The 25164-nt window shown below is 51.4% G+C and overlaps 11 protein-coding genes and 3 non-coding genes across 14 annotated transcripts; 7 read left to right on the forward strand and 7 right to left on the reverse strand.

Annotated features, from left to right (window-relative positions):
• Positions 1–739: 739 nt before the first annotated feature.
• VFPPC_15115 (ATP synthase H chain) lies at positions 740–1555 on the forward strand (the record flags this gene model as incomplete). The annotated part of the gene is made up of 3 exons (XM_018292868.1): positions 740–766; positions 871–964; positions 1284–1555. 3 exons carry the CDS (start codon positions 740–742, stop codon positions 1553–1555), a joined length of 393 nt encoding a protein of 130 aa, XP_018148461.1.
• Positions 1556–2938: 1383 nt separating this feature from the next.
• Positions 2939–5751, reverse strand: VFPPC_00371 (cAMP-dependent protein kinase; the record flags this gene model as incomplete). The annotated part of the gene is made up of 2 exons (XM_018280401.1): positions 2939–4391; positions 4493–5751. The coding sequence occupies 2 exons, from the start codon at positions 5749–5751 to the stop codon at positions 2939–2941; spliced, it is 2712 nt and encodes a 903-aa protein (XP_018148462.1).
• A 171-nt stretch (positions 5752–5922) lies between these two features.
• Positions 5923–6279, forward strand: VFPPC_17407 (hypothetical protein; the record flags this gene model as incomplete). The annotated part of the gene is made up of 1 exon (XM_022429119.1): positions 5923–6279. One exon carries the CDS (start codon positions 5923–5925, stop codon positions 6277–6279), a length of 357 nt encoding a protein of 118 aa, XP_022285864.1.
• A 1328-nt stretch (positions 6280–7607) lies between these two features.
• VFPPC_17406 (hypothetical protein) lies at positions 7608–7958 on the forward strand (the record flags this gene model as incomplete). The annotated part of the gene is made up of 1 exon (XM_022429118.1): positions 7608–7958. The coding sequence occupies one exon, from the start codon at positions 7608–7610 to the stop codon at positions 7956–7958; it is 351 nt and encodes a 116-aa protein (XP_022285865.1).
• A 2703-nt stretch (positions 7959–10661) lies between these two features.
• On the reverse strand, positions 10662–10979 carry VFPPC_15116 (hypothetical protein; the record flags this gene model as incomplete). Its single annotated transcript, XM_018292869.1, has 1 exon — positions 10662–10979. One exon carries the CDS (start codon positions 10977–10979, stop codon positions 10662–10664), a length of 318 nt encoding a protein of 105 aa, XP_018148463.1.
• Positions 10980–12027: 1048 nt separating this feature from the next.
• On the forward strand, positions 12028–12127 carry VFPPC_17236. The gene has a single exon. It is a non-coding gene; the product is annotated as a tRNA-Arg (tRNA).
• An 18-nt stretch (positions 12128–12145) lies between these two features.
• VFPPC_17237 lies at positions 12146–12244 on the forward strand. Its single transcript has one exon. It is a non-coding gene; the product is annotated as a tRNA-Arg (tRNA).
• Positions 12245–12966: 722 nt separating this feature from the next.
• Positions 12967–13063, reverse strand: VFPPC_17248. The gene has a single exon. It is a non-coding gene; the product is annotated as a tRNA-Arg (tRNA).
• Positions 13064–13711: 648 nt separating this feature from the next.
• Positions 13712–14070, reverse strand: VFPPC_15117 (hypothetical protein; the record flags this gene model as incomplete). The annotated part of the gene is made up of 2 exons (XM_018292870.1): positions 13712–13839; positions 13935–14070. 2 exons carry the CDS (start codon positions 14068–14070, stop codon positions 13712–13714), a joined length of 264 nt encoding a protein of 87 aa, XP_018148464.1.
• Positions 14071–14922: 852 nt separating this feature from the next.
• Positions 14923–15894, forward strand: VFPPC_00373 (SUZ domain-containing protein; the record flags this gene model as incomplete). Its single annotated transcript, XM_018280402.1, has 2 exons — positions 14923–15107; positions 15195–15894. 2 exons carry the CDS (start codon positions 14923–14925, stop codon positions 15892–15894), a joined length of 885 nt encoding a protein of 294 aa, XP_018148465.1.
• An 88-nt stretch (positions 15895–15982) lies between these two features.
• Positions 15983–17740, reverse strand: VFPPC_00374 (cytosolic Fe-S cluster assembly factor NAR1; the record flags this gene model as incomplete). Its single annotated transcript, XM_018280403.1, has 1 exon — positions 15983–17740. One exon carries the CDS (start codon positions 17738–17740, stop codon positions 15983–15985), a length of 1758 nt encoding a protein of 585 aa, XP_018148466.1.
• Positions 17741–18433: 693 nt separating this feature from the next.
• On the reverse strand, positions 18434–19602 carry VFPPC_12767 (C2H2 finger domain-containing protein (Gli3); the record flags this gene model as incomplete). The annotated part of the gene is made up of 2 exons (XM_018290544.1): positions 18434–19014; positions 19089–19602. 2 exons carry the CDS (start codon positions 19600–19602, stop codon positions 18434–18436), a joined length of 1095 nt encoding a protein of 364 aa, XP_018148467.1.
• A 1681-nt stretch (positions 19603–21283) lies between these two features.
• VFPPC_12768 (proline rich protein 5MeD) lies at positions 21284–23008 on the forward strand (the record flags this gene model as incomplete). Its single annotated transcript, XM_018290545.1, has 1 exon — positions 21284–23008. One exon carries the CDS (start codon positions 21284–21286, stop codon positions 23006–23008), a length of 1725 nt encoding a protein of 574 aa, XP_018148468.1.
• A 328-nt stretch (positions 23009–23336) lies between these two features.
• VFPPC_12769 (phospho-2-dehydro-3-deoxyheptonate aldolase) lies at positions 23337–24693 on the reverse strand (the record flags this gene model as incomplete). Its single annotated transcript, XM_018290546.1, has 4 exons — positions 23337–23497; positions 23562–24464; positions 24555–24612; positions 24688–24693. The coding sequence occupies 4 exons, from the start codon at positions 24691–24693 to the stop codon at positions 23337–23339; spliced, it is 1128 nt and encodes a 375-aa protein (XP_018148469.1).
• Positions 24694–25164: the final 471 nt, after the last annotated feature.

The raw sequence follows: 25164 nt of genomic DNA on the forward strand, positions 1-25164 counted from the left end.
TCAGTTGATGGTTGCCTAAGCAAATAGACTTGCGGTGCCAATATGAAAGGCAACATGATGTGTCGTCGAATGTTAGTTCGCAGTGGGAGAGGATTCACCAGGACTTGGAGAAAATAAAAAGAATTAGTCGTGCCCAGTAATTTTTGGCCAATGTGAAATTTTAGCAAACCAATAACTTCACTGAAGGATGAATCTTCTAGCCGCCGAAACAGTACCTTGAAGTGAATTGTGTTGTGCGTTGTATCATGGTGATGAGCAGTCTCCCGCTCTGCTGCTGCCGACTGTGGAGCCGACTATCATCGCAGCAGAAGGCTTCCCGGCTTTCTCCTCATGCTGTTCTTCTCCACTTGCAATACGCTTGACATGACAATTATGAAAAGAGCAACAAAATACGAGGCATTAGTTGTGACAAACAGGCTACAGAGTTCTTTTGACCGGGTAAATAGTTGGGTAGTCAAGGAAAGCAGCTCAATTGGTCATGGCCAACCTATGGCCGCAGCATTGCTATGTTGATCACGTGACATATACAATACTGGGGTCCCTTCCGCGCCTTAAACGGAGCAACGCACACTAGTTGGAGGAGGTTGAGGAGGCCAATGAGATCCAGCCTGAGGCAGAAACTTGCAGTGCTGGCCGACTCAACCGGGGGAAATCGACATCACGATTTTCACAAAACCCTCAGTCCATACTCTCCCCCCATCGTCAGGGTCCCCAATTGAGCAACACCCACACATTCAAAATGCTCAGCCAACTGTCCAGGGCCACGGTAAGTCAATTTCCATCCATCTATCAGTGCTCTCGATGACTGCAGTGCCTGCACCACCGAGCTGGCGTTAACTGTTCGCAACCCGAAACTGACTGATTAAAAAGCGCGCCACCTCGGCTGTCCGCGCCGTCGCTCGAGTTGCCAGAGGCAATGCTGTCCAGGTTCGAGGCTTCATTGCCCCAACCGTCTCTCGAAAAGGTAAGGAACACGTTATACCCTTTCTTCAATAGTTTTCGCCCCAAATCTCGAGCATGTCGACATGCATTGGTCCTTTGGACGAAGGAGGAGGTTGTCGCGGCTATGCATCTCGGCATCATCTGCAGACCCGAAGAGCGCCATCCTAACCCGAGACATCGAACTCGAACACACCCACCAAAGACATCAGCACCGTCGATAATACAAACATCGCATCCCGACAAACTTGGCCGCCCTCTTTGTCCCGAATCCTTCATATCCCAATCCCGCACACATGGAACCAAACGCCCCAAGAACAGTTGACTAACACTGCCCTTCACAGCCGACTTCGTCCAGGACCTCTACCTGAAGGAGCTCAAGGCCTACAAGACCCCAGCCGTCAAGGAGTCCGACTCCGAAGGCCATGTCCAGGCCTTCTCCATGCCCAAGACCCCCGCCTCCCCCGAGGAGTCCGACCTCGCCAGCAACCTGAAGGAGTACGAGAGCATGGCTGTCGAGATTGAAGGCCAGGATGCCACCCAGACCAGCCAGGGCGGTGCTGCCGCTCTCCCCGACTGGCTCGAGGCCGAGGAAGACGACGAGGCCGCTCACTAAATCCAACGAAACATCCTCGGAAACTGATAATAGATCTCAATTATTTGAAACTTTGGTGCGGTAGAAGGCGAAGGACGTGGTGAAGGGTGCGACGTGTCCAAAGTGCCCCCCCCAGACGCAAGGACATGTTCAGAGAGCGGTTTCTTTTGTGTACAAAGCTGGCGGTCATTTCGTCTCATTGCAATCTCGAGGCATGGCTGGTCACAAAGGGACAAAGATGTCAGGTGGTGATTGATGGATGGGGTCGATAATCCTATTGTACATTTTCCTCTTAAACTAGCCTCAATTGGGTGTAGGACTTGATCGTTTTGCACATGCAAAAGAAGCAAAGAAATCAAAATCCACCTGTGTACCAATACTCTACTGGTCTGGACAACTATCTCGCTCTGCCTGTTGACGGTGTTGACTTAAATGAGGGGGGGGAAGACAAGTGATTCGTCACATACCGCCATTACACGGCAATGAGGCAATAACCAATCTTCTCAATGTCAGTTATGAGCAGATCAGCCTTCACTCGACAAGATGAGAACGTAGCTCAGGATGTGGATAATCCAGCTTCATTCAACGAGCATCCAAGTCACAAGTACGCAGTACAGCCATCATAACACCAACCCTTGCTACACTCTTCTTGTATTTAACTTTTGTAGTGGCTACCCATCATATTCAGATGTACGCGCCTACACAACATATGCATTAATGCGACCCTTTACTGTGCCTAAAGTGTGCCCTCGGTGCCTCTCTTATAAGAGCATCGAGCACCATCGTGACCATCCTTTGCCAAATCAATCCATTGCCAGCGTGCACCTAGCCCTCCTCAAAAATCATGTGCACATATCGACATTAAAAAGCAGCTTCCCTTCTCTCTTTTTTGTCTCATCTTAACATAACATATTTAGTGCGTCGGGGAATAAAGCAGAAACAGACCCCTACTGTCCCCGATGTGTGTTTTCACGGACTTTCAACTGTGGCTGAGTGCCAGCATTTACATGAGAGAACATTGAAGGGCAAAAACCCGCCCGAGCTCCAGCAAACCTCCCAACTCACAACCATAAAACGCCGAATATCTTCCAGCTAGGTGAGGTCCCATGAGACGATGCCAATGCCAAAGAAGAAATCAGAAGAAATTATAAAAAGAGAAGATATAAAAAACATATGGTTAAAGTGACTTTAGAAAAAGGAAGAGGTAAAAACCAGAGAGCCAAACCCTCCCAGTATGCAGTATGACCGAATGAACCATTTCATGCCGAAATAAAATAAAATAAAGAGCCGGAAAGACGGGTGACAACAAAAAGAAGGCACATGTAACGTATTGGTTAATTTCAAGACAGCGCTGGTTTCTTGCGTTTGTTTCTTCTCGACATTTTGCAGGCTGCGTGAATCTGTTTACACATCAAAGTGAGCACCACCCACCATGTGTTCGTCTGTGGTGGACGTTTTCACAATGCCGCTCATACGATTCGCTTTCCTGGTATCAATATCGTCCAAATTATCCCAATCGTCCTCATCATGCTGTACTTGGGCGTCATCCATTTCTTCGTCGTCATTTCTGAATCGATCTCTCATGTGATCGTCCAAAGCACTTTCGTCGACAAAGGTGAACCCCTGGAAGTTGGCTTGAACAGAAGGAGACAAAGGTGTAGATGCGGCATAGCCTCGAGCCAATGCGGCAGCGCGTTCGTTGAGGGAACCGTTTTGTTCCAGAGCAGTGGTGAACTCGGGGTCGAAATATGAGACGTCAGTCTCAGACTTCAACTTTGGCTTAAACGGGGGCGTGATTAGCTTCTTTGCGAGAATATCCCAATCAATATCGGCAAAGAAGGGGTGGCGTTTTAGCTCCTCCGCATCGTCCGTTGCGCCGAGTCGGTGCTTTGGATTTCTATTAAGCAATCCTTTAACGAAGTTGCGCCCTTCTTGCGACAGGGTGTCGCGAGGGAATCGGACCTTGCCGAAGGCAATATTCTTGTACATTTGTTGGGTGTCTTCTGCATAGAAAGGACTCCAACCGCAGCACATCTCAAAGACCAGAACGCCCAAAGACCAGAAGTCTACCATCTTGGTATAGCCAGACTCATCCAAGAGAACCTCGGGGGCGAGGTACTCGGTGGTTCCGCAAAAGGTATTTGTAGTATCATTCTTGGTCAAATTAGCCTTGGATAAGCCAAAATCGCACAACGCAATGTGGCCATTGGCGTCGAGGAGGATGTTTTCCGGTTTGAGATCGCGATAAACGATATCGTTGTTGTGCAGATGCTGAATCGCCAGAATCAGCTCGGCAATGTAGAACTTGGCTCTTCTTTCATCGAATCGGCCTTCTTTCTGCAAATGCCAAAACAGCTCTCCTCCAGACATGTAATCGGTGACCAGGTAAAGTTCGGAAGGCGTTTGAAACGAGAACTTGAGACCAACAATAAAGGGCGAATCGGTGGTGGCCGTGCGGACAAGAATATTGCGTTCCCCAACAGTGTGCGCCACCTCCTTCTTCTGCACAATCACCTTCTTTTGTAACACCTTCATTGCATAGATTCGTTGAGTGTCTCGCTTTCGCACCTGGTAGACCTGCCCAAAAGTGCCCTTGCCAATGAGCTTCAAGATTTCGAAATCGCTAGGTCCGAAATGTTTTTTCTCGGACCTCTGATAAAAGGCTTCAACGTATAGTTCGCCAGTCGGCGCATTTTCGGCAACCGTATCGGCGTGTCCGCGCAAGGTGAACCATCCTCTCACAGGGCTGTCGCCGTCTTTTCGAGCTTGAAAATCGACGTGCCCGAGAAACTCCTCACCAGTGGCGGAATGATCGTAAACGGAAATGTCGACTAACATATCGGTATCAACAACATCACTTGTGGAAGAAAAATTAGTACATCGAAAAGGAAATTCGCTCAGGGACTAGAGCCACTACGCAGTATGAAGTGTGTGTCTCAGGGGAAGCCAAAAACGTACAAAACTGCTTCAGCATCCCATTTTGGATTGCTAGATGGCGTTCGCAAGGTTCGATTACGGAACGTATTATAATCGTGGATGCTCGTATTACTGCTTTGACGACTTCGCATAGGGATCGCCATGGGCGGGCGGCCAGAGTCGCTGCCCTGGCGTTGTATAGGGATGCCACCAAGGCCGGATGGCGTTGCGCTGAGCGTTTCCTCCTCTTCAACGGGTCTCGGACCGCCCGAGATAAGTTCGCTTCGTTGAAACACTGCGACAACATAGGGATCTCGGCACTTTCGCAATCCACGTGCTTCGGCGATTTTAATGGTTAGCTTGCCCTTTTGCGCAGGAGGCTGGACGCCGGCAGTTCGTGGAGTTTGAGTTCCGCTGCCTGATTCTGCTCCATCGTTGCTAGTTCTGCCTGGAGTGTCTCTGCCGTCAGAGTGGGAGTGAGCGGCAGAGAGGGCTCTCGTGGGAGTCGGCGGACCGCTCTTGAAGATGACACCACGAGTTAGTTCTTTGAGTCCCTCGAGCGAAAACCACTTGCTTGGGGCAGAGGTTTGGGAAAGATTGGGGGAAGTTTTAGAAGTTGACGATGACGAAGATGACGATTGGGGTGGAATTTGTGAAGTGGCAGGAGAAACAAGCTCAGCCCCTACCGTCTCTGGTTGAGTTGAGACTGGAGGTGCCAGAGAGCCTATACCATCGCGACCCTCATGTATTCTTGACGATCTCTTAGAGGTCGTCCTGGCGGTCGCTCCGTTTTCGAAGTTTCTGCCTTTACAAGAAGAGGTTTCGGAATATGATGGCTGTGAAGAAGGGGGAGTTGGATATGAATGGGAAATCACGGTTGGTGGTATGATGTGACTCGAAGTGGAATCAAGCTTGTCCAAACGCATGGGGAGATGGCAATCTGATATCCTTCGGCTGCAGCGCAACGACTTCTTGGAAGAAGACTGACACCGTGGTCGCTTCTCCGAAGATGCAGGACAATCATTCTGGACCGGCAATTGTGACGGCTGATCCAAGAATAAAGGCGGTGACCCAGAGCTGGGAGACACCAGAGGAACAGAGGAAGCACAAGCAGAAGACTCGTTTGCAGAAGGGTCTTGACGAACCTGGCTGAAGTAGCTCATGATTCCCGGCAGACGTTTGTCGTGGAGGTCTGGTTGAGGGGTCGCTACGCCAGACCGTGGTGTGTCAGAGCCGATGTGATCCGCTCCATCTTCATCGGTAGCAGCGGTCCTAGTAGATGATGGGTCAACTCCTGGCATTGTCGATTCGGGCACGCACAACACGGCGTGTGGAAGTGCGGTGCCAATTGTGAAAGAAGCAAAAAAAAAAATCCCAATATAAGACAGAATGCGTAATTGCCCAGTAACAAAAGGGCGCGGAGGAGGAAGAGCCTTGGTGAGGAGAGAGAGATGCGGTGGGAACACTAGTTCATGACGGCTGCCAAGAGCCTTGAATGTTTCTTCTTCACTGAGGGGCGCCAAACAATGAAACCCACGATGCGGACCGGAGAAGACGAGAGAGTGGCTGCGAGGAAAACACGGAACTACCCAGAGCAGTCCAACCCAGAAAAGGCCAGTGCAAAAAGGTGGCAATTGCTGCGTTCCGTTTGCAAAGAACAGAAACAAGGTCTCAATAATGGGAAAGAAAGGGAAGAGGAAAAAAATGCACACGGAGGGGAGCGTGTGTGGAAGCAATTCCGAGAGCGGATGTGCAATCAAGTCATGGTTGCTAGCTCAATTGTGAAGGAAAGGCAAGGCAAGGCAAGGGCAAAAGGGATGACGAGATGAATGAATTTTTGCGCCGGAGCGACCAGCATCGACCATGCTATGCTGTCTGGTGCTGGAGCTCTGGAGTCGGCGAGGGGAGGGTGAGAGTGAGGGTCAATGGGAGACTGGAGGGCGAGGGTCTGGTGCAAAAAAAAAAAAAGAGTGGAGATGTCGAGGCTTGATTTGAGCTCCAAGAGGCAAAAGGCCGTGTGGCTGTCCAACCGGTGAACATTGAATCATCATGGCCCACGACATGGAGGGTGTGGCGCGGAACTTGGCAGTCCTTGGGTCATTGAGTCCAGTCATGGTCCAGGTCGCCGTTGACGGAGGCTCCAGTGAGCAGACCAGTGCGTCGTGCAAGTGCCAGGTGCCAGCCTGCTCTAGCGTCTAGAGGTCAACTGGTACTTGACAAATGTACTCAAGTGCTCCGTACCGTCAAGTCAGGTCAAGTCAAGTCAAGTCAAGTCAGTTACCTAGTACCTAGGTAGTTGGCTTGGCTTGGCTCCAGCCCGTCCTATGCCTGTGTACCTAGGCATGTTCTGCTTGCCTGGAACTGAAATCAACTGAATCAATGATGCTTCAAGTCTCTGGATGCACAAACTAGCCCAGCGGGTCATTTGTCATTGTAGCAGAGACCTCACCGCCCAGCACTTGACCATCCCATTTCAACTTGAGACGGTTGGTGATGAAGCAATGCGTCTCGGAGCCGTGACTGCCGCGACTTGACAGCTATTCCTCGTTTTGCTTTGCTTCCATGCTTTGCTCACTGGAGCCCGTTTCCAAGTCTCAGTTTGCAGGGTGCCCTTGTTGAACCCAAATGGCGCCATGTTGTATCACGAGCGAGTCAGACAATTCTGGGCATTCAACAAGTCCATGCAGTTGAGTACCAGACTATACTGTACAGTAATAGTACAGTACTGTCACCAACAACAGGAACGCTTGCAGCAGCCAACTTTGGAACGCTGCAATGCATCTGACATTTGCCCCCCAATGCAATGCCCCGTTTACGCCACGACGGGAAGCTCACTCATGATCAGCTGTGCTTGACTCTGGCCATCCCATGCAACGGCCATACCGACAGCCAGGTTTGGATGTATGGAGAGAGTACGGAGTACCAGCCAGCATGTACTGTATCTGCGCTGTCCAGTCTGGCAATTTCATAGTCTGTCCAACAAGCTGCGCCATCTGCCAGTTGGCTAATGAGCAACTTCGGCATCAGGCATAATAGCCGGCCGGCATCCTTACCTGAACGCAGCGCACGGAGCATTCAGGCAGGTAAAGCCGGGCGGGACAGGCCTTATCACCCAAGGTGTGAATAAGTGTTCAGGCGGCCTAATTTCGTCGGAAGGATGCGGCGCTGCCGAAGGGTGGATGCGGATGGGATGAGATGGGCTGGCATGGCCATGGCCATGGGATGGGGTCCAAGGCGATGTGGTACCAGACCAGACTGGACTGGACTCATCATGGCGATCGATCCGGCGGGTCCCACGCCAACAATCCACCACATGGTAGTGTACTCCGTACTTTGGTCTGGTATATGTTCCAAGTTTGTAATAACACTCGTCAATGCAAGGCGTGTCCAGGAAATTCATCGTCCGATGCTCATCAATGATATTTTTCAGCTTGAGGAGTGGATGCAGAAACAAAGTCGGCATGATTTTTGTTTGTCGAGGATGGTTGATCAAGGCCGTGTGTCTTGAGTGTAACCGCCTGGTTTGGCACTCCGTACTTGAAGGTCAAGCGAGTTCCATGGAGATGTCTGGTGCTGATCGGAGGACCGATTCGAAACATTGATGCTGTTGGTTGTGACGCTGCCGACGCAAACAAGAGCAACCAGTGCCAGAAAGCAAATACTAGATGGACTTGCAACTTGACTTCATGTCTCATCCAACTGGATGTATGGGACAAAAGGTCAACCGGTTGAATGCATCTTGTTCTGACTCGCGGTCCAGACGGATCGTTTGGTTTGGCCTTGTCATGTCCAAGTTGGCCTGGTGCGAAGACATGGAATATTTGAATTGAGAGTACGGCCTCTCAACCAACCACCACTCGGTAGCAGCAAAGGCTGCCAAAAGCCAAGAACCCACTGGCTCTGGCTCTGACTGGATGACAACGTCTGGTGCATGTACTGCATGTACTGTACTCCGTAGGTAGTTAATTAATTACTTTATCAAAGGGCCACATCAGGCTCAGCTCCGAAGTCCCGGGCGTGCGATGGCAAAGTCGACACGAATGCCAAGTTCCGCCTCGCTCTCTCTTCCCGTGCTAGAAGCATCCACTGGAATGACAAAGCAAGTTGATGGCACTTGCCATACGAGCATGGAGCACACTTTGATTCAACAAATGATTCGTTTTGGATTCGAGGGCAAAATACAGCAAAAAAAACTATCGCAGGCAGAGAGTGTGCATGTCCGGCTTGGTAATGTAATAAAATAACATAGCAAATAGAGGGAAAGAAAAAGCTGCAACGTACTTTGACATCATAGCCTGGGTAGCTCGCCTCAGAAGGTCGAACCCCCCAGCGGAGCTGCCATGGCCACCGTGGGCATGAGCATGAGTGTGGACATGGGCGCTCTCGGTGCCCGACATGGCTGAAATCGTGTCCCAAACTACGGTCGAGAGGCCCGAAACAAGCGAAGAGTGATTAATACAGAGACCAGAGACCGCAGAGAAGAGACTCGACGGTGAGCGCGAGATGGAAGAGAGACAGGATGTGGTGAGGCGTCACGGATGATACGCCACGGGTCGAGGTCGGTGACAGGAGGGATTTTCCAGTCGATGAAACGGTTGTATGGGTAGGTATGGATGGTTTTGTAAGAAGTAGTGTCAGGTTTGGTCGTTGGAGGTGCAGCGGAGAAGGTCTGGTTACGTTTGATCGAAGGTATGAGATTTTGATGGATGGCATGGGAAGCAAGCATTCTAGTTTGGGGGCGATGCGACTGGAGGCGAAATGGCTGCACGCAGTGAGTGAGTGAGTGAGTGGAGGATGCCACGCCTACTTGCTACCTCCAGTCGACATGGCATGAACAGCACTTGAGTGCCATTCTTCACAGCTGAAGTGAGGGGCAAAAATCAATTTGATCATTTTCGGAGCAGAGCCTCGTCAATCCCAATGCCTCGACTGGCACCGTTGGACGCTTGAGCTTCTAATTCACGCCAGACCACGCCAGACCACGCCAGACTGGAAGGGCCATCCATGGACCAGCCGTGGACCAGATCCAAAGGACTTGACCAAGGAATACGAACCGCAAAAGGACTCTCTCTCTGTCCTTGTTCATCCCATTCCACATGGCGATGGATGGATCTCATGATGGAGCTCCGGCCAGGCGCCGCCTCCAATAGAGCTGCATGGATTGCTCCATCCTCCCCATCCCAATCCAATCCAACCAGTTGACGTATGGAGTTTGTGAATGACTCCTCAACTCTTTTGCCGCCTCCTTGCGTTATCTCTCGCGTTGCGGGGATGGGCCAGCTGGGGCAGGAGCACTTGACCAGACTCGTAGCAGCTTCCATTTGTTGATGTGCTCTGGATCGTCTGGCTGCATGTGTCCTTGCAGGTTCAAATGTTTCTGGTGTTCAGCAGCCCCGATCCAGTCCATCGACCCGCCAGGCAGTTATTATCAACCGGAGGCAGCATTAGACAACTTCATGTTCCATCAAATTTCCCAGCTTCCTATTCCCGCCTTCATTCTCCATTATTTCACCCATTACAAGAAGCACTACCCGTGATTTGGGCGCAGTCAACGGGGCCAAGTCCGGTTTCCTTAGGCCCGAGCTTTGCCTATTAATATCATTGACCAGTCCAGAGACGTCAAAGCGAGCCTAGCTCTTTTGTAATTGTCAGAGTCAAAGACACTGGCATACATGTATGTCAAGTTCTACACTGCCTCAACACATCTCCCAGACTTGTGAAGCTCTCGTGATTGCAGCATCCAATGCATCATTTAGCTTCACCTCTTTCTGAAACCGGCCAAGAAAATAAGAATGACCAGCCCAAGGAAAAATTGACGATTACACTGCAGACTCGTTGTTGACATGGTCCAACGCGTCACTTCAGCAAAGCAAATATATTTGACAAAGCAGCCACCAAACGAAGGTTCTTTTGCCTACGATCAAGAATGACTGGAGCCAATGCCTGGGTCAGGACGCAGCGCATGCCATGTGGTTGGCCCTAGTTGCAACTCGGATGGTCAGAGAGCACAAGGCTGATTTGATTTGATTGTGCAGCATTGTCACCAAGACCATCAAACGGGATTTGTGTCCTGGTCTTACTGACCTTGAAGGCTTGACTGCCTGATTCACCCTCCAAGGGAAATATGCAAAGATCCAGGGATTTCTAATACGCTCTCCTTGTACTCCATACCAGGCTCTGGAATAGACACCCAACCAGGACGCACAGCTAGCTACAGTAGCTTACTTCGCCTCATCCTTGGTTTTTGATGTTGTCTGGGCCGAGAGGGAATCAAAGCTCGACCTTCAGCCTCGAACAGATAGCGTCTTTTCAATGCCCGCCAGCCTATTAATATCAATATTGCTCCGCCCCGTCCACTGCTAGCCGTCGCATTTCCCCGGTCGAAAATTGCATCTGGGAGCAAGCAATGACTGGCATGGGCATGGCATGACATGGCCATCACAGACATGGATCCGGTCCAAGCCGGAGGTGTCAGCCATATCTGCTCAAATGCTGTTTCCGAGCGGCTCAAGTCTCTAAGACTCGTCATCTTTGCCGTGTCCCACTTGTACTCACTAGGAGCCTCAATTGAGACAATCCTGCGAGGTTACACACAACTTGCCTGCTTACTCTGCATTGTCCTCAGCCCAGCCTGAGAAGCCAAGCTTCCATGGCACTTTGGCTTCTTTATCGTTCAACGAGAAGCGCTGCGTACTGTCTGGTACGATTTTCGCATCAGCCAGTTCCCCAAAGAGCCAGAGCAGATCCGACCTGACCAGACCAGACCAATTCTCAACCCCGCCTTTTCAATGTTCGCCATTGACGCTTCATCCACCTGAACCCCACCAAGACATTGCACTTGGGCTGCGAGAGCTTTCGAGGCGTCTGCTGAGAATCCACCAGACTCGATCATCTTTGCCCCGCCATTTATTACAGTATATGGGAGGTGCTTGAAGATCGCGAACAGAGTGGGTGGGTTGATGGGCGGTGCAATCAATTGCACAGGTGATAGCCTGTGCGTCCTGTCATGCCGCAAACACCACCTCACAACGCTTCCGGTTGCCAACCAGACCGCCGTAGGGCTCAGGCAGCCGTATCATGACTTGAACAATGGCTGATCAATTCGACGAATATTTGACGGCTCCGGCACTTCAGTCCTCCCAACCCATGTGAGAATCTATCCGGAGCTTCGACATGCCAGAGTAGGCGGAGACATCTCCTTCGCATAGCATCACGCTCACGCTCACACTCACACCCGAGACGAGCAAGAGTCGGCTCAGCATACCCAGTCTGATCAACCCCGAGGCAAGACAACTTTGTTGATACGACTCAGCAGCTTCGCTTCAGGTACCTTGTACCAAGTGCACACAGCCAAGTTCCAAGATTGTCAGTGCCGAGTAGCCATCACGAGGGGACTGTTTCGGCACTGTAACATGCAGCCAAAGCAACACTGCTGAGACACTTGATATTCGTATCACTTTACTCGGCATATCACTGTTCGTCGCAATCACCCCGTCGACTTTTTAGGTTTTAGTTCCGCCCCAGCTGTTGCAGGTGCAACTTAGTACGAAATAAGTCCACCTGCACACGTGATCAAAGGCCGTGTAGCTCAATGGCAGAGCGTCTGACTACGACTGATGCCCTGTGGCGTTACGATCTGTAATCAGAAGGTCGCAGGTTCGACCCCTGTCTCGGTCACTTTGAATCTTTTATACAGGCCGTGTAGCTCAATGGCAGAGCGTCTGACTACGATTAGTATCTTGGGATACTTGATATGTGATCAGAAGGTCGCAGGTTCGACCCCTGTCTCGGTCAATTTTTTGCTATAGACATATCTTTTTTTGGATGTTGAAAGATTTGCAATCTTTTGTCGCCCCGAATGCCGTTGTGAGACGTTGCACTAAGGCGTGTAGGTATCCGCCAGTGGTTGCCGCATTTGGAGTTGCCAACCTTAAACCCAGCCCAGCCTTGAAGAAAGAAACCGGAAGCCATTGATGAGCGTACTGGAGAAACAAAAAGTAATAAGGTCGCGGAAATTGAAATCCACTCCATGATGGAGACTAAGATGTTCCAAGCAGTTGTCATCCGTGGGCCGAATATCGTCTCGCCTCCGGCAATGGGATTCTTAACTACCTAGGTAAGTTAGACCTATAACACGGCGAAAACGGCCTGGCTACTCCCGTTCTCTTCAAATGTTCCTGCGCCCACCCTGCAAAATATCGAGTAACAATCTAAGAGGTGTATGGTATCAGTTTTAATCAACTCACACTGCATACGAAACTAGACGGAGCTGCAATATATCCCTGTCAAGGGTAGCTCAGGTTGTCCAAAATTATATAGGGTAAGTTTGAGTCCACATTTTTCATGGAGAATCATAAGACGAAGTGAATAATTGGAATTCACCCAGCAATAAAACACGATTCTGTACTCCGTAGCAATAATGTAGGTTCAAAAAGAAAACGTCACAAGTAACGTGCTCTATCACTTGAATGAAAAAAAAATGTGAGTAGACTGACTCTATTAGAGAACCAAAAAATTGACCGAGACAGGGGTCGAACCTGCGACCTTCTGATTACTGAATATGACCTGATGATCACGTCGTAGTCAGACGCTCTGCCATTGAGCTACACGGCCTGTGATACAAATCTGGGTGCTATTATTCATTATGAACCCTTTGCATCCCATCGTTTGAGTTTCCGCCCCAAACCTTGGCCTTTGCTGTTCCCTCTCTACCCTTGAATTTGGGTTTGTACACCTGGGGGTACTGTGGTGCAAATTTCATGAGTTTGGGCATTACTAGCCTCTGGTGTGGCTGGCAGCGCAGAAGGCTGTTGGTGATATGTTCCCAGACCATGGACCTTCAAGCAAAATGGTTGATGAATATTTCCCCATTATTTGGGCTTTTCGCCAGTATAGACGGAAAAGATTGCGTAAGCCCAGCCGGGTGGCAATGGAGAGGTGCAATCCCAGAAGAATCAGAAGCAGCAGTTGTGTGCCGGTTCCTTCGAAATACCTCCATCCATCACGGTGATGTACATCGAACAGGTTGCACCGGAGGTTGGACAACATACTGCAATGCAATCAACATTGTACTTCTCACGCCTCACCGAGATACAATGCCCGTACCTTATACAAGATCGACCGCCAGTGGCGAAACGGCTGCGCGAACAAGACATATCACTTGTTTCAAACCCTTCCCTCCATATGAACGACAGACGCCAGAGATATCATGATATCTAACATTTGAAAACAAAACCCTTTAAGCAAATACTATCATGCTCGTTACTGGCTACCCTCCTTGACGGCCTTGATCCTCGCCAACCACCTCTTCTCCATCTCCAGCGTTACGCCTTGCGGATAGAGCTGTGGATCGATGCCCTGCCGAGCCACCAGCGGATCAGGATACCTTTCTGTGAGTATGGTCAGTAAGCTGGGTTTCTTTGTTGGACACATATGTACTTGTGTGAGGGACGTTTGTGGCCTGACTAGAGCGGGTGAGACTAACTCGGGTTGAACGACTGGTCTGACAGCCTGGCCATGACCTTTTCGTATTCCTCTTTTCTTCTGGAACTGCTACCTGCTGGGGTGACGGGCTCGGAGACCTCGTAGTGCGGTTGTGAGGAGTTGGGTGCGCCGGCCATGATTCCTGCTCTGCCGCTGGTGATGGGGTGGGTGGTTCTTGAGTAGCCTCTGGTGGGAGGGGTGTGGTGTGGTAGTAGTGATGTATTTACAAGACAGTGTATGTGTCTAAGATTTCTGGAAGAGAGGATGTCCTTGATGGAAGAAATCACAGCTTGAACTGTTGTATGAAAAGCATGGAGTTGACGAGAGGTCAAGTGCCTTGCCACACAGCCCAGCTTACAGGCCGTTCGGTTGTGGCCTCTCTGACCCCGCTGAGCCAGCACTGGCCAAACAGCTGCAGGACTTTGCTGCCATGGGGACCTGCAAACATTGAACCATGCACCTGTGTCTGGTCAACTGGTCCCTTGTGTGTGTCTGGTGTCCGTCGTTGATGCCCACTATTGCCCTAACGCCGAGCACCTAAGTGTCTACTGGGGCAGTTGCAGGGCATCACTACTAGCATTTGACCTGCAAACATGCACATGCATGTGGCGGGCAGCGGCACGAAAAAAAAAGTCCAGTGAAGCCCGACGTCACGCCTGCACCACAGAGTTCAACCAGACTGCATGTGGAAACTCACAACGACATGGACCCTGCCAGTCTTGTCTGGTTTAACCAAGACTCCTCACCTCGCGGGTTCCAACGACAAAGTCTCATCCCCACCAGACTGTGCTGCTCTGACAATTTTCCAACGTAGAACCAAAGCTTCTGCTGCAGTAACCTCCAACTAAATGCGTCCACGTTGAGAGAACGTCTCCGTCATCTGATTGTTCCCGCCGAACCTATTTTTGCTGCAAAACAGCGCCAGGCTCCAATTCGCATCTACCACACCAACAAAGCGCTTCTGGTCCTACACAGGGTGCCGGTCCAAGATGAAGAAGTCCAACGTCCCTGATGCCTGGGACGATGATTGGGAAACTCAAGCCGACAGAGCTGCCGCTGAAGATGACGAGAACCCCAGTCAAGGCGGGGTTTCTCTCCAGCCCGCGCCGCCGTTGACCAAGGCCGAGCGCATCGTGCAGCATGAGGCTGCAAACCGGAAGATGTGGGAGTCTGCGTATGTCAACGGAGTGCGGTGCCATTTCATTCTAAAAATGAGGCAAAACTAAATCACCAAAGAAGTCGTGCTAACATCATCTTGTAGAGATGCAACCCCCCAAACATTCCACTATCTCGAAGCCAACAGCAGCGTTCCCCTCACATCCACATTCAAACCCCAAGTCAAGGTTCTTAGCCGGAAGCCCATCATTGCCAAACGCGACCCCGTAACAGGCATGTCTCAGCTGTCAATGGATGACGACGAAACCGAAAGGGATGGCAAGCAAACCCAGCCCACTGCTGAAGAGATACGGGCCAAGCAGAAGCGAGACTTGGAGGAGAAGCAGAGACGATATGACGAGGCTCGAGCCAAGATCTTTGGAGAGTCAAATCCTTCAAGTAGGGGTTCGTCACCGGGCACGGTAACGCCGCCCCGGAGCGATAGCAGACATGCCGGAAGGAACCGTGGACGAGGCGGAGGGGGAGGAGGAGGACAGCGTAACAACAGTGGCAATAATAATGAAGGCGGGAGACAACCGGACCCAAGGAGAACGAATAACCAACCTTCTTCGGGGCGGGAACTTTACGACCCGAATTTCTCACCAAAGCCGGATTCAATGGCCCAGCGTCGAGGAGGGGGAGATGGCGATGGAGCCTCCGTCTCGGGACGAGGGACACCACTGAGAGATGACCAATATCAATTTCAGGCACCGCAGCAACAACAAGCTATTCGAATGCCTAGAGGACCAGATGGTACTGGCCGGGGAGGATTTGGATTCGCACGACGAGGCGGGAAAGAAAGTTGATGACGTGAGAGGAAGTTCACTTGGCGGCAAAAATAATGAACTAAGCATTCTATTTTCGAACCGTCTCTTGTCTTTGACAAAAGGACGACTACCACCCGCCACCAACCTTACCAGCCAACTGAACCACCCTTTCGGCTTCAGTCCCCTTTCCGACGTCGCTTATGACCTCGCGATACGTCGTGAATGCAAGTCTATCTATGCTAATGCCCGTTACCTCACACCAGTACGCCAGGGTATCATGTATATACGAGCGAGAGATGCCACCCACCACATCTTCGCTGCTTCGAACCGCACCATTATCGCCACGACCATTGGCCCCTGCCGGCCCGTCCACCTCTTCACCTGAAAAATATGCCTCATCGACTTCGGCCAACCACTCCTTTTGCTCTTGAGGGCCAGGCTTACCCGAAATTTGCTTCCTCTCAAGGACAACCGGATCATCAACCTTGATCTGGCCACCGCCGTTGGTGCAGCCTCCAGGACACGCCATTACCTCGACATAGCCATACTCAAGGGACGCCGACTTGCCAGTTGGTCGTCGAGCGCTGCCAAAGGGCTTGCCGCCAGGCATGCGGGAGGGTCGTGCGGGCTTCAACCTTCGCACCAAGTTTTGAATATTCCTGAATCCATAATAGCGAGCTGCTTTGAATACCGGCTCGCCATTCACGGCCACCACGAACTCAACCACATCTGCATTACGACCCCGTGTCGTTTGAATTTCAGCGCCAGGAATTTGCGCAGCCTTGCACTGCAGGATATAATAGAGGAGTCCGCCCGAGGAACCTGCCGTACGAGGTACCCTTGGGCCGGCTCGAGGAGGAAACAGGAAATTATGTAGTCGTTGGTCGGGGAAAGGCACCGCAGACTGTCGAAGATGGTCTGCGGCGTCGTCGCCGCCTTCGCCTGAAATGTTAAAGAAATCGAGTCCTCTTGATTCAGCAAGCATTAGAATCTCCTTGCTCGTGATAACGCAGTCCACGTCCCTGACACCACGTCCCGGTAACCCTGATCCCGCCCACACCTCGTCCGTGAGCTCCTCCCTGCTAGCCTCCAATTTCTTATCAAAGCAAGGCATGACCGCCAGATGCCAGATCCTACTCGGCGCAATGCCCAGCTTCCTACTCAGCGTAGTCTTCAAAATGGTCCCCATCAACGCCTGCGGCGACTTCACCCTCGACAAGTGCCGCAGAACATGAGGATGCGTCTTCTCCGCATAGCACACCCACCCGGGACAAGCAGACGACAACACCGGCTGCGACGGTGCATCAACACCCCCATCTCCTCTTAGAACCTCATCCGCGCCCAGCACCAGCGCCGCCTCCCTCGCAACATTCGTATCAACAACCCACGTAAACCCATTCCCCCACGCACCACCCCCAGCCAGCTCCTTCCTCAACAACCTCTCCAGCATACGCCCCGCCTGCGCCTCAGACAAGCCCTTCCCACACGCGGCCGCCAGGTTCGCCCTCGTCTGCGGACTCACACTCGCCACAAAGAGCTTCGCCTCCTCGTTCTCCAGGCCATCCACCCGAACCCCCCCCGCGCCGTCGGGCACGATCCTCAGCGCTGGCGCGGCGTCAAGCGTAGATAGAACCTCCGCGTGGCTCTGCAGACTGACCAGCACTGCCTCCGCGGACGTGACGCACCCGGAGCAGGCGAGACAATCCGTCAGCGATATCTGCGCGGGCTCTGCCCCGCCCGTACTTGATGATTGTTGTCCATCGAGAATGACTTCTGTCTCGGACGATTGTGGTGCTGCGGCGGGAAGCGTCTCGATGGGCTTTATGCACGCTACGCCAGGGGAAATAAAGTCGTTCAAGTCGTCGACGGAGAGGATGGCGCTCATGGTTGCGGTTGCGTCATGAGCGCAGAAATGTGGGTGGCGAAAAGATCTCTTCTTGAGTGTTGTACCGTTCGTCTTTGAAGGGAGGAAATTTGGATTTGGTGACTTTGACGAGGAAGTAGTAGATGATGAGAGAAAAAGAGTCAAAGTGGTGAAATGGTGGTTCGTTTATCAAGTGTCGGTTGTGCTGTTCAGTCGCAGCAATAAAATGTCGAGGATTAGAAATGGGTGGTGGTTAGTTTGGGACCCCACTATGTTCTGGGGACTGTGCCAGGCTCCATGCGACATCGGATCGGAGTCTGCGAGTGGCGCTTTGCTTGCATGTGTTTGGACAACGGGCCTGGATTGATAAGTGGCTCTTGTACGGCACAGAGTATGCGCCTTGTGAAATGGCCTTCTCTGTGCTGGTTTCTTTTAGATCGCTACGAGGAGATGCACTTGACATGTTTCAACAATTCCGCACCCGTGTATAGCTGAGATGACGCTTTGCTCTAGTTGGCTACTTTTGAAATCCCATTGAAACGCTGATCTAGTACATTCCTAAAGTTACAAGTCCCCCAACTCCACAACTCCTTTCTCTAACCAATACATCTCTCCTCCTTCTCATACCAAATGCCCATATCATTTCATTAAACTCTAGAAGAAGCGGGAAAAGAAACGCCATGCCCTTGATGACTTGGCAGCTCTCTATGCAGCCTATGCCTCAGCAGTTTGGGCCTTCTTGGCGGGCATAGCCTCTCCATTGCCGTTGGTTTGCTCGCTTTCCTTGGACTCCACGACACCCGAAACTTGTACATCGGCTGTTCCGTCGAGGATAGCGTTGCGTCGGTCGTGCCAGTCTACTTCGCTCTTAATTACCTGCGACAGGAGCACCTCCTTCTCCAGCCACTCCTTGTAGTAGACCTCTTCCCACTCTTTGCATTCCTTCTTGAGCGCCTCGCCAACTTCGTCTGCCCATTTCGACTCCCAGTAGCATTTTCGATATAGCTTGTCCACTGAGTAGGAGAGCTCGTCTGGCGAAAACAGCTCGTTGGGAAGAGCGGTAAAGAAGTCCGAGTTGACAGAATCTCCGTTAACACCATCACCTGTGTCGTCGTCTCCGTTGCCGCCGTGCGACTGCGGCGTTTTGATGATGATCTTGAGCTTGTTAGACTTGCCAGCAGTGCCAGACTGCATCGACTTTGGCACTGGGTCTGATGGTCGCAGGGCTTCGGTTTCGTGAACAGTTCGCATGTGCTTCGCCAAGGCATCGGACCTTGTAAAGGAACGGTCGCACTCTGCATCACATCATTAGCATGATATATCAATTAAAAGAAAATAAGTCTTTGATCGCAGCGCGTAGTCAACATACCCGGCAAGTAACAATAAAAGGGCTTTTCCCTCGTGTGGCTTCGCATATGTGCCTTGAGCGCATATCCACTAGCATGAGGAAGGCCCTTTCTGCTGCACGTCTTCCATTCGCACGTGTATTTCTTTTGACGATTTTCAATGTGTGAGTTGTGGATGTGCTCAACCAGCTTGTCCATGTCGCCTTGGTCGCCAGCTGGGCAACCGTCCCAGTCGCAAACAGTCACCTGGTCCTGGAAGTCATCCTCCTCTAGTCGTGCATTCACGGGCGAGCTGGGGATATCGCCAGAGGTATCCGAGGATACATCAGACATGCCCTCGAGGGTATCGGGCACGGGGACGGCCTCATGTTCCACCTCGGGGACCACGGCTGACGAAGTGTTGGATTGCGCGTCGACCTTTTGTCGCTTGGACGGGCGTAGAGAGCCCTCGTCCTCTTCGTGGGCATCCTCCTCGTACGCCTCGGAGCCGGAGCCCATTGATGACAGTGGCGAGTCTGGGGAGTATCGTCGTGCCATGGCTGCGCGTCGCGAATGACCTCGCGAGAACTCGGAATAGGGTGTGGCCAGGGGTGGTAGGAGGTTTGCCGAAAATGGTGTTGCAATGACTGTACTTGAAATCGCGCGGCGGCCTTGGATGGTGTTGATGGGCAAGGGATTGAGTTGTTGAGGCCACGAGGCTGATGGATGGACGTGAACAGAGGACGGTCATTGTAACCCGAAATTTGGCTGCAAGGAGAACAAAAGGTTGTGCACAGTGTGGATACTACCGAGCTTTGCCTTTGGGGTCTTACGGGACGTCACACATGGGACATGGGACACACAGTGTGAAATACACCGAGACTCCACCTCACCATGTCTATCTTGCAAACCTTGAAGTTAAGTCAAGTCCCCGTGCTTTGAAGTAACACAACTCGAGACCAACAGTTCGTACCACACAGCAGAGCTAGAAAACAGAAAACAGCACCATAAATCCACAGTCTGCGCCGGTCCAACTCAAACTACCACAATCCCACTTGTAATACCGCCCCGTATGCGACGGTGGCGGTCTCCAATCGCGCAGTCATCTCAAGGCATCGCTTACACCACCTCGTCATACGTGATTCCCTGATAGATTACTACAGCCTCGTAATGACCAAATTCAAAAACCATCATACCTGAAAGCATAGGGCTAGAATGTTCTACGACTGAGTTGCGAAACGTTTCATCACGTCACGGAGCTAGGTTCGTCGAGCTTGTTACCTGGCCAAATGAGTATCTCTACAACATGCACGACCGTCACATTTGACAGCATATCCACATCAACAGCTGAGTGTAGTGATTTGTCAGTCTATCAAGTATGCATGAATTGATGCGTATGAGAATCTGATGTAGAAAGACGAGTGAAATAGTTAGTTGCACAAATCACAGTCATGTCTCAGGTAGACTTTATTGCGTGATAATGGACAGAGTAACAAAGATGTCAGTTTGGGTTGCACGATTAGGTGATTAGGATCGAATGTTGCATTCTCAACACAAATTAATGTACTTATGCTAGATTTTCGTCACAATATGACACCATTTAGGCAGCAATGGAGACAAAGTAGCCCGAATCATCCATTGAGTTATGACAAGTTGATATAGCACAAGTTTTCGGCTCTTGAAGCATAATTGGGATTGCATCCGCTTCGTATTACCTTGATACTCTGTATAATCCTATATGTACCAATTTATGACCAGGCACTTTTGCTTTGCACCTCGGCGAATCTTATGTGACAAAACTTCACAGTCCCACCAGTCTCAGCAAGGATTCAAAGGGTCGTCAAACACCAGAATCCTCTCGGCCAAATACCACTCTCACGAACCACAAAGCTCACAGTATCCCCCGATAGCCATGGAGAAGAAAAGAGTCTCAGTCAAAACAGCGGGACTAGTGCTGAAAAACACCGGCCTGCAATCGACTCAAAGAAGAGGAACAAATATATTCAGCTGCTACTATCCCCTGTCCAGGTGGTATCGTAATTCATTCATATGGTTCCTAACTGACTGCATTAGAAGCCTTAGGACAACCCAGGAAACGAAACAGTAGTACAGAATTGGCAAAGAGCACAATGCTGACACGATGTGAACTTGTTGTATAAATACTAGACGTCTTGCCTTTTGTTGAATATCTCAAGGTTGAAACCATTGTCAACACCAAACTCACCAGACATTCAGCATCATGTTTCCCCAACTTGTTCTTGTGGTCCTCGCAGGCTTCTCATTTGCCAATCCTGTCGAGAATGGTCCCCATTTGCAAGTTCGAGAAGACGCCTCGGCGAATCACTTTGATATCTGCAAGCTTCTCGGCTGTCACCGGCCAACTGCCACGACTACGGTGACTTGGACTGTGACTGCTACATCTGTGTCTACGGCCACGGCCACCATTACTACTACGGCAAGCTGCTCGTTGTCTTCTACTTTTACTACCTCGACGACTCCAATGAGCACCACTGTTTCCACAACTTCATCCGTTCCTCCTGGGACCACGAGTTCAACTACCATAACAACTTTGACTGACACCACAACATCAACCGACACGACATCAACTGACACTACAACGGCTGATATTACTACAACTGGCACCACAACAATGACCGATACTACGACTTCAACTATCACTACCTCAACTGACACAACTTCGACTGACACCACAACATCAACTTACACGACAACACCAACTGACACTACAACATCGATCGATACTACGACTTCAACCGGCACTACAACGACAGACACTGCTACAACTTCGTCTGACACTACAACATCAACCTCCACGACAACCACTGACGTTACTAAATCGACCGATACTACCACTTCAACCGACACAACAACATCTACTGATACTAAGACTTCAACTGACACCACCAGTACAACAGACACCACAAGCTCTATTCCAACAACCACCCGTACAACTCTCACTACGACTCCCACCACTACCACCCGAAGCACAACTCTTACTACATCTCCTACATCTCCCACCACAAAACGCACAACCACATCCCCCACCTCCCAGTCTCCTACCACAAAGCGTACGACTTCATCCACCTCCAAGTCTCCCACCACATCTTCCACCACCCGCCGCACAACTACCACAACTCCCAGCACCAAACCCACAACCACAACCACACACACCACCTCCATCTCAACCCGCGCCACCCCTCCCGCCCCCTCAGTCTCCCCCCTAGAGTGCTCCATAGACGCCTACTTTATCCAGGACCGCTCCCTCCTACAAGTCAACCTCAAGACCGGCGCCAAAACCATCCTCTCCAGCACCGTCGGCGGCACGGGCCCCAAAGTCAACGCAGTAGGCTACAACCCCCTCGACAACTACATCTACGGCCTGCAGGACAAATCCATAGTGCGCGTCGGCCGCAACGGCACCCTCCAGGCCGTCAGCAGGGCCGACATCGCCGCCTACGTGGGCGACATTGACGCCGCCGGGCAGTTCTACTACAGCGCCGGCGGCCGCGCCTGGGGCCAAGTCGACCTCAAGCCCGGGAGCAGCACGTACGGCCAGACGATAGCGAAGGGTGTGTCCGACTCGAGTGCGCTGCCAGCGGGGGTGGCCGTCGCAGACTGGGTGTTTACTCCCGCGGCGCCGGGGTATCTCTACAGCGTGGGGATTGATAGGAACAGCGTGATTTACGTGCTTCGGTGGCAGGTGAGCTCGCGGAAGTGGGAGGTGAACTTTAAGGGGGTGCCGAGTTTCGATATCAAGGGCAGTGGGTTTGGGGCCGTCGTGGCGACGAGTGATGGTGTTTTGTACGCCTCGCACAATGGGAGTGGTGCGATTTTGAGGATCCCGTTGAGTGATCCGCGGGTGGCGACGAAGTCGGCTTTGGGGCCAAAGGCGAGTACGAATGATGGGTGTAGGTGTGCTTTGCGGCCCGATGTAGCTGCGTAGAGAGAGGATGATGAGAATGTAAAGGCGGTGATTTGATGTGGGGTTTGCTTCTTCACGGAGGATGCTTGTTTTAGATGTTGATAGTTGATTCATCTATGGTCGTTTCCTTGTCCTTTTGCAACAATGTTTACTGTCCAACTGTAGACATCTTCCACGCGCGGTGGGAATCATTCCTCCACTAAACCATGAGATACGAGACAAAAAGACAAGAACATTTTGAAGGGAACCCAGAAAAGGGGCAGATATTCCCTATGAGGCGCAGTCAGGGTACTTTTAGAGCCTTGTTTAAAAACACACGAGATGAACTTTTGGGTCACTTTGGGGGTATCTAGGCGTGTCCGTTGGCACCGAGAACCTGGCGTCTCTGCTTGACGGCGTCGGCGAGCAGGTCGAGGACAGACTCGGTGTCTTTCCAGTTGATACAGGCATCTGTGATGCTGACACCGTATTTGAGGCCAGATTTGCCCTCAGGGGGTACCTTTTGGTTACCTTTACAAAGCGTTAGCAAAGTTCTCTTCTTTTACAACATGCAACTTGTCCTGTAAAAACATACCCTCGTTGTGGTTGCTCTCAATCATCACACCCATGATACCCGTCTCACCCTTGGCAATCTGCTCAGCAATATTCGCAGCAACCTTGGGCTGATTCCTGTGGTCCTTGAGCGAGTTGCCGTGGCTGCAATCCACCATGAGTCTCTGACGAACGCCCTTCTTCTCCAGCGCAGCCTTGGCCTCAGCAATGCTAGCAGCATCATAGTTGGTGCCCTTGGTACCGCCTCGCAGGATGACAAAGCAATCCTCATTACCAGTCGTGCCGACAATAGCAACAACGCCAGGCTTCGTAACAGACAAGAAGTGGTGGGCGTGCTTGACAGCACCAATTGCGTCAATAGCAACGCCAAGCGAGCCGTCAGTGCCGTTCTTGAAACCCACGGGGAAACTCAAACCACTGGCCAGCTCACGGTGAAGCTGGCTCTCGGTGGTTCTAGCGCCAATGGCTCCCACGGAGAGCAAGTCGGCGAGGAACTGGGGGGAAATAGTGTCCAGCATCTCGCTGGCAATGGGCATGCCCTTGGCGGTCAAGTCGACAAAGAGCTTGCGAGCCAGCCGCAGACCCTTGTTGATCTGGAAGCTGCCGTCAATCTCGGGGTCGTTGATGAGGCCCTTCCAGCCGACGGTGGTACGCGGCTTCTCGAGGTAGGATCGCATGACGATGAGGAGCTCATCCTTGTGCTTCTCGCTAGCCTGGAGCAAGAGGTCGCAGTAGGCGAGGGCGGCTTCGGGATCATGGATGGAGCAAGGGCCCACGACGACGAGGAGACGTTTTCTCTCGTCTGTGTCTTGCACGACGGCGGCTACCTCGTCTCTTGACTTGATGACGGTCTGTTTTGACTCGGGGGTTTGGGGGATCTCGTGCTGGAGCAGATCGGGCGGCGTGAGAGGGTTGTAGCCGCGAACTTGTTATGCGAGGTTAGCATTGCACAGCACAACGATGCGTAAGGATGCAAATTCGCCAATTACAACAAAAACAGGGAACAAGCACATACTTCTCCAATCTTCAGAGTCGGCCTTGTTGCCGACATTTTTGTTTTCAATGTAGAACTGCTAAAATACCAATTTCTGGTGAGTCACCCCCACCATAAGACGTCAAGAAGGAAGAGGAGGGGCAGGACGACTTACCGACATTGTGGAGGAACAGAAGCTTGCTCAAGGATTTCGTACAGAGGCAAACAATGATAGATTAGAGAAAAAATGTCAATTGGGCCAGCCGAATTGTATAACCCGACTAAAGACCGTTTTGAATGATGGAATAGAGGAGTGATGTGTCGACACAAAACGTCAAGTCGAAGAATGGCGTGTTTAAAAAAAATAAATCTGGGCCGCCATGAGATGCTCCCAATGAAGGCCGGAGTCGGCGTGAGCTTTGAGTGCAGGATGAGTCTGAGGCTGGCACGGGCTGGTCCCTCCATGTGCTCTAAAAGACCAAGCATTGCCAGGGCTGTCGGTCCAGCAGGGCACCCCGGACTGCCTGTGGCACCACCAGTTCAATGTTCTTGTTTGCTCTGGCTTGTGTTCAGAGGCCCCTGTGAGGAAGGTGGTCAATTGCCCTTCTGCCATTGGCTCGCAGCACTTCCGCTGGTCTCTCGGCTTCCCGAC

The sequence above is a fragment of the Pochonia chlamydosporia genome, chromosome 1 (genome assembly GCF_001653235.2).
Source record: "Pochonia chlamydosporia 170 chromosome 1, whole genome shotgun sequence".
In the NCBI taxonomy this organism is placed as follows: Eukaryota; Fungi; Ascomycota; class Sordariomycetes; order Hypocreales; family Clavicipitaceae; genus Pochonia; species Pochonia chlamydosporia.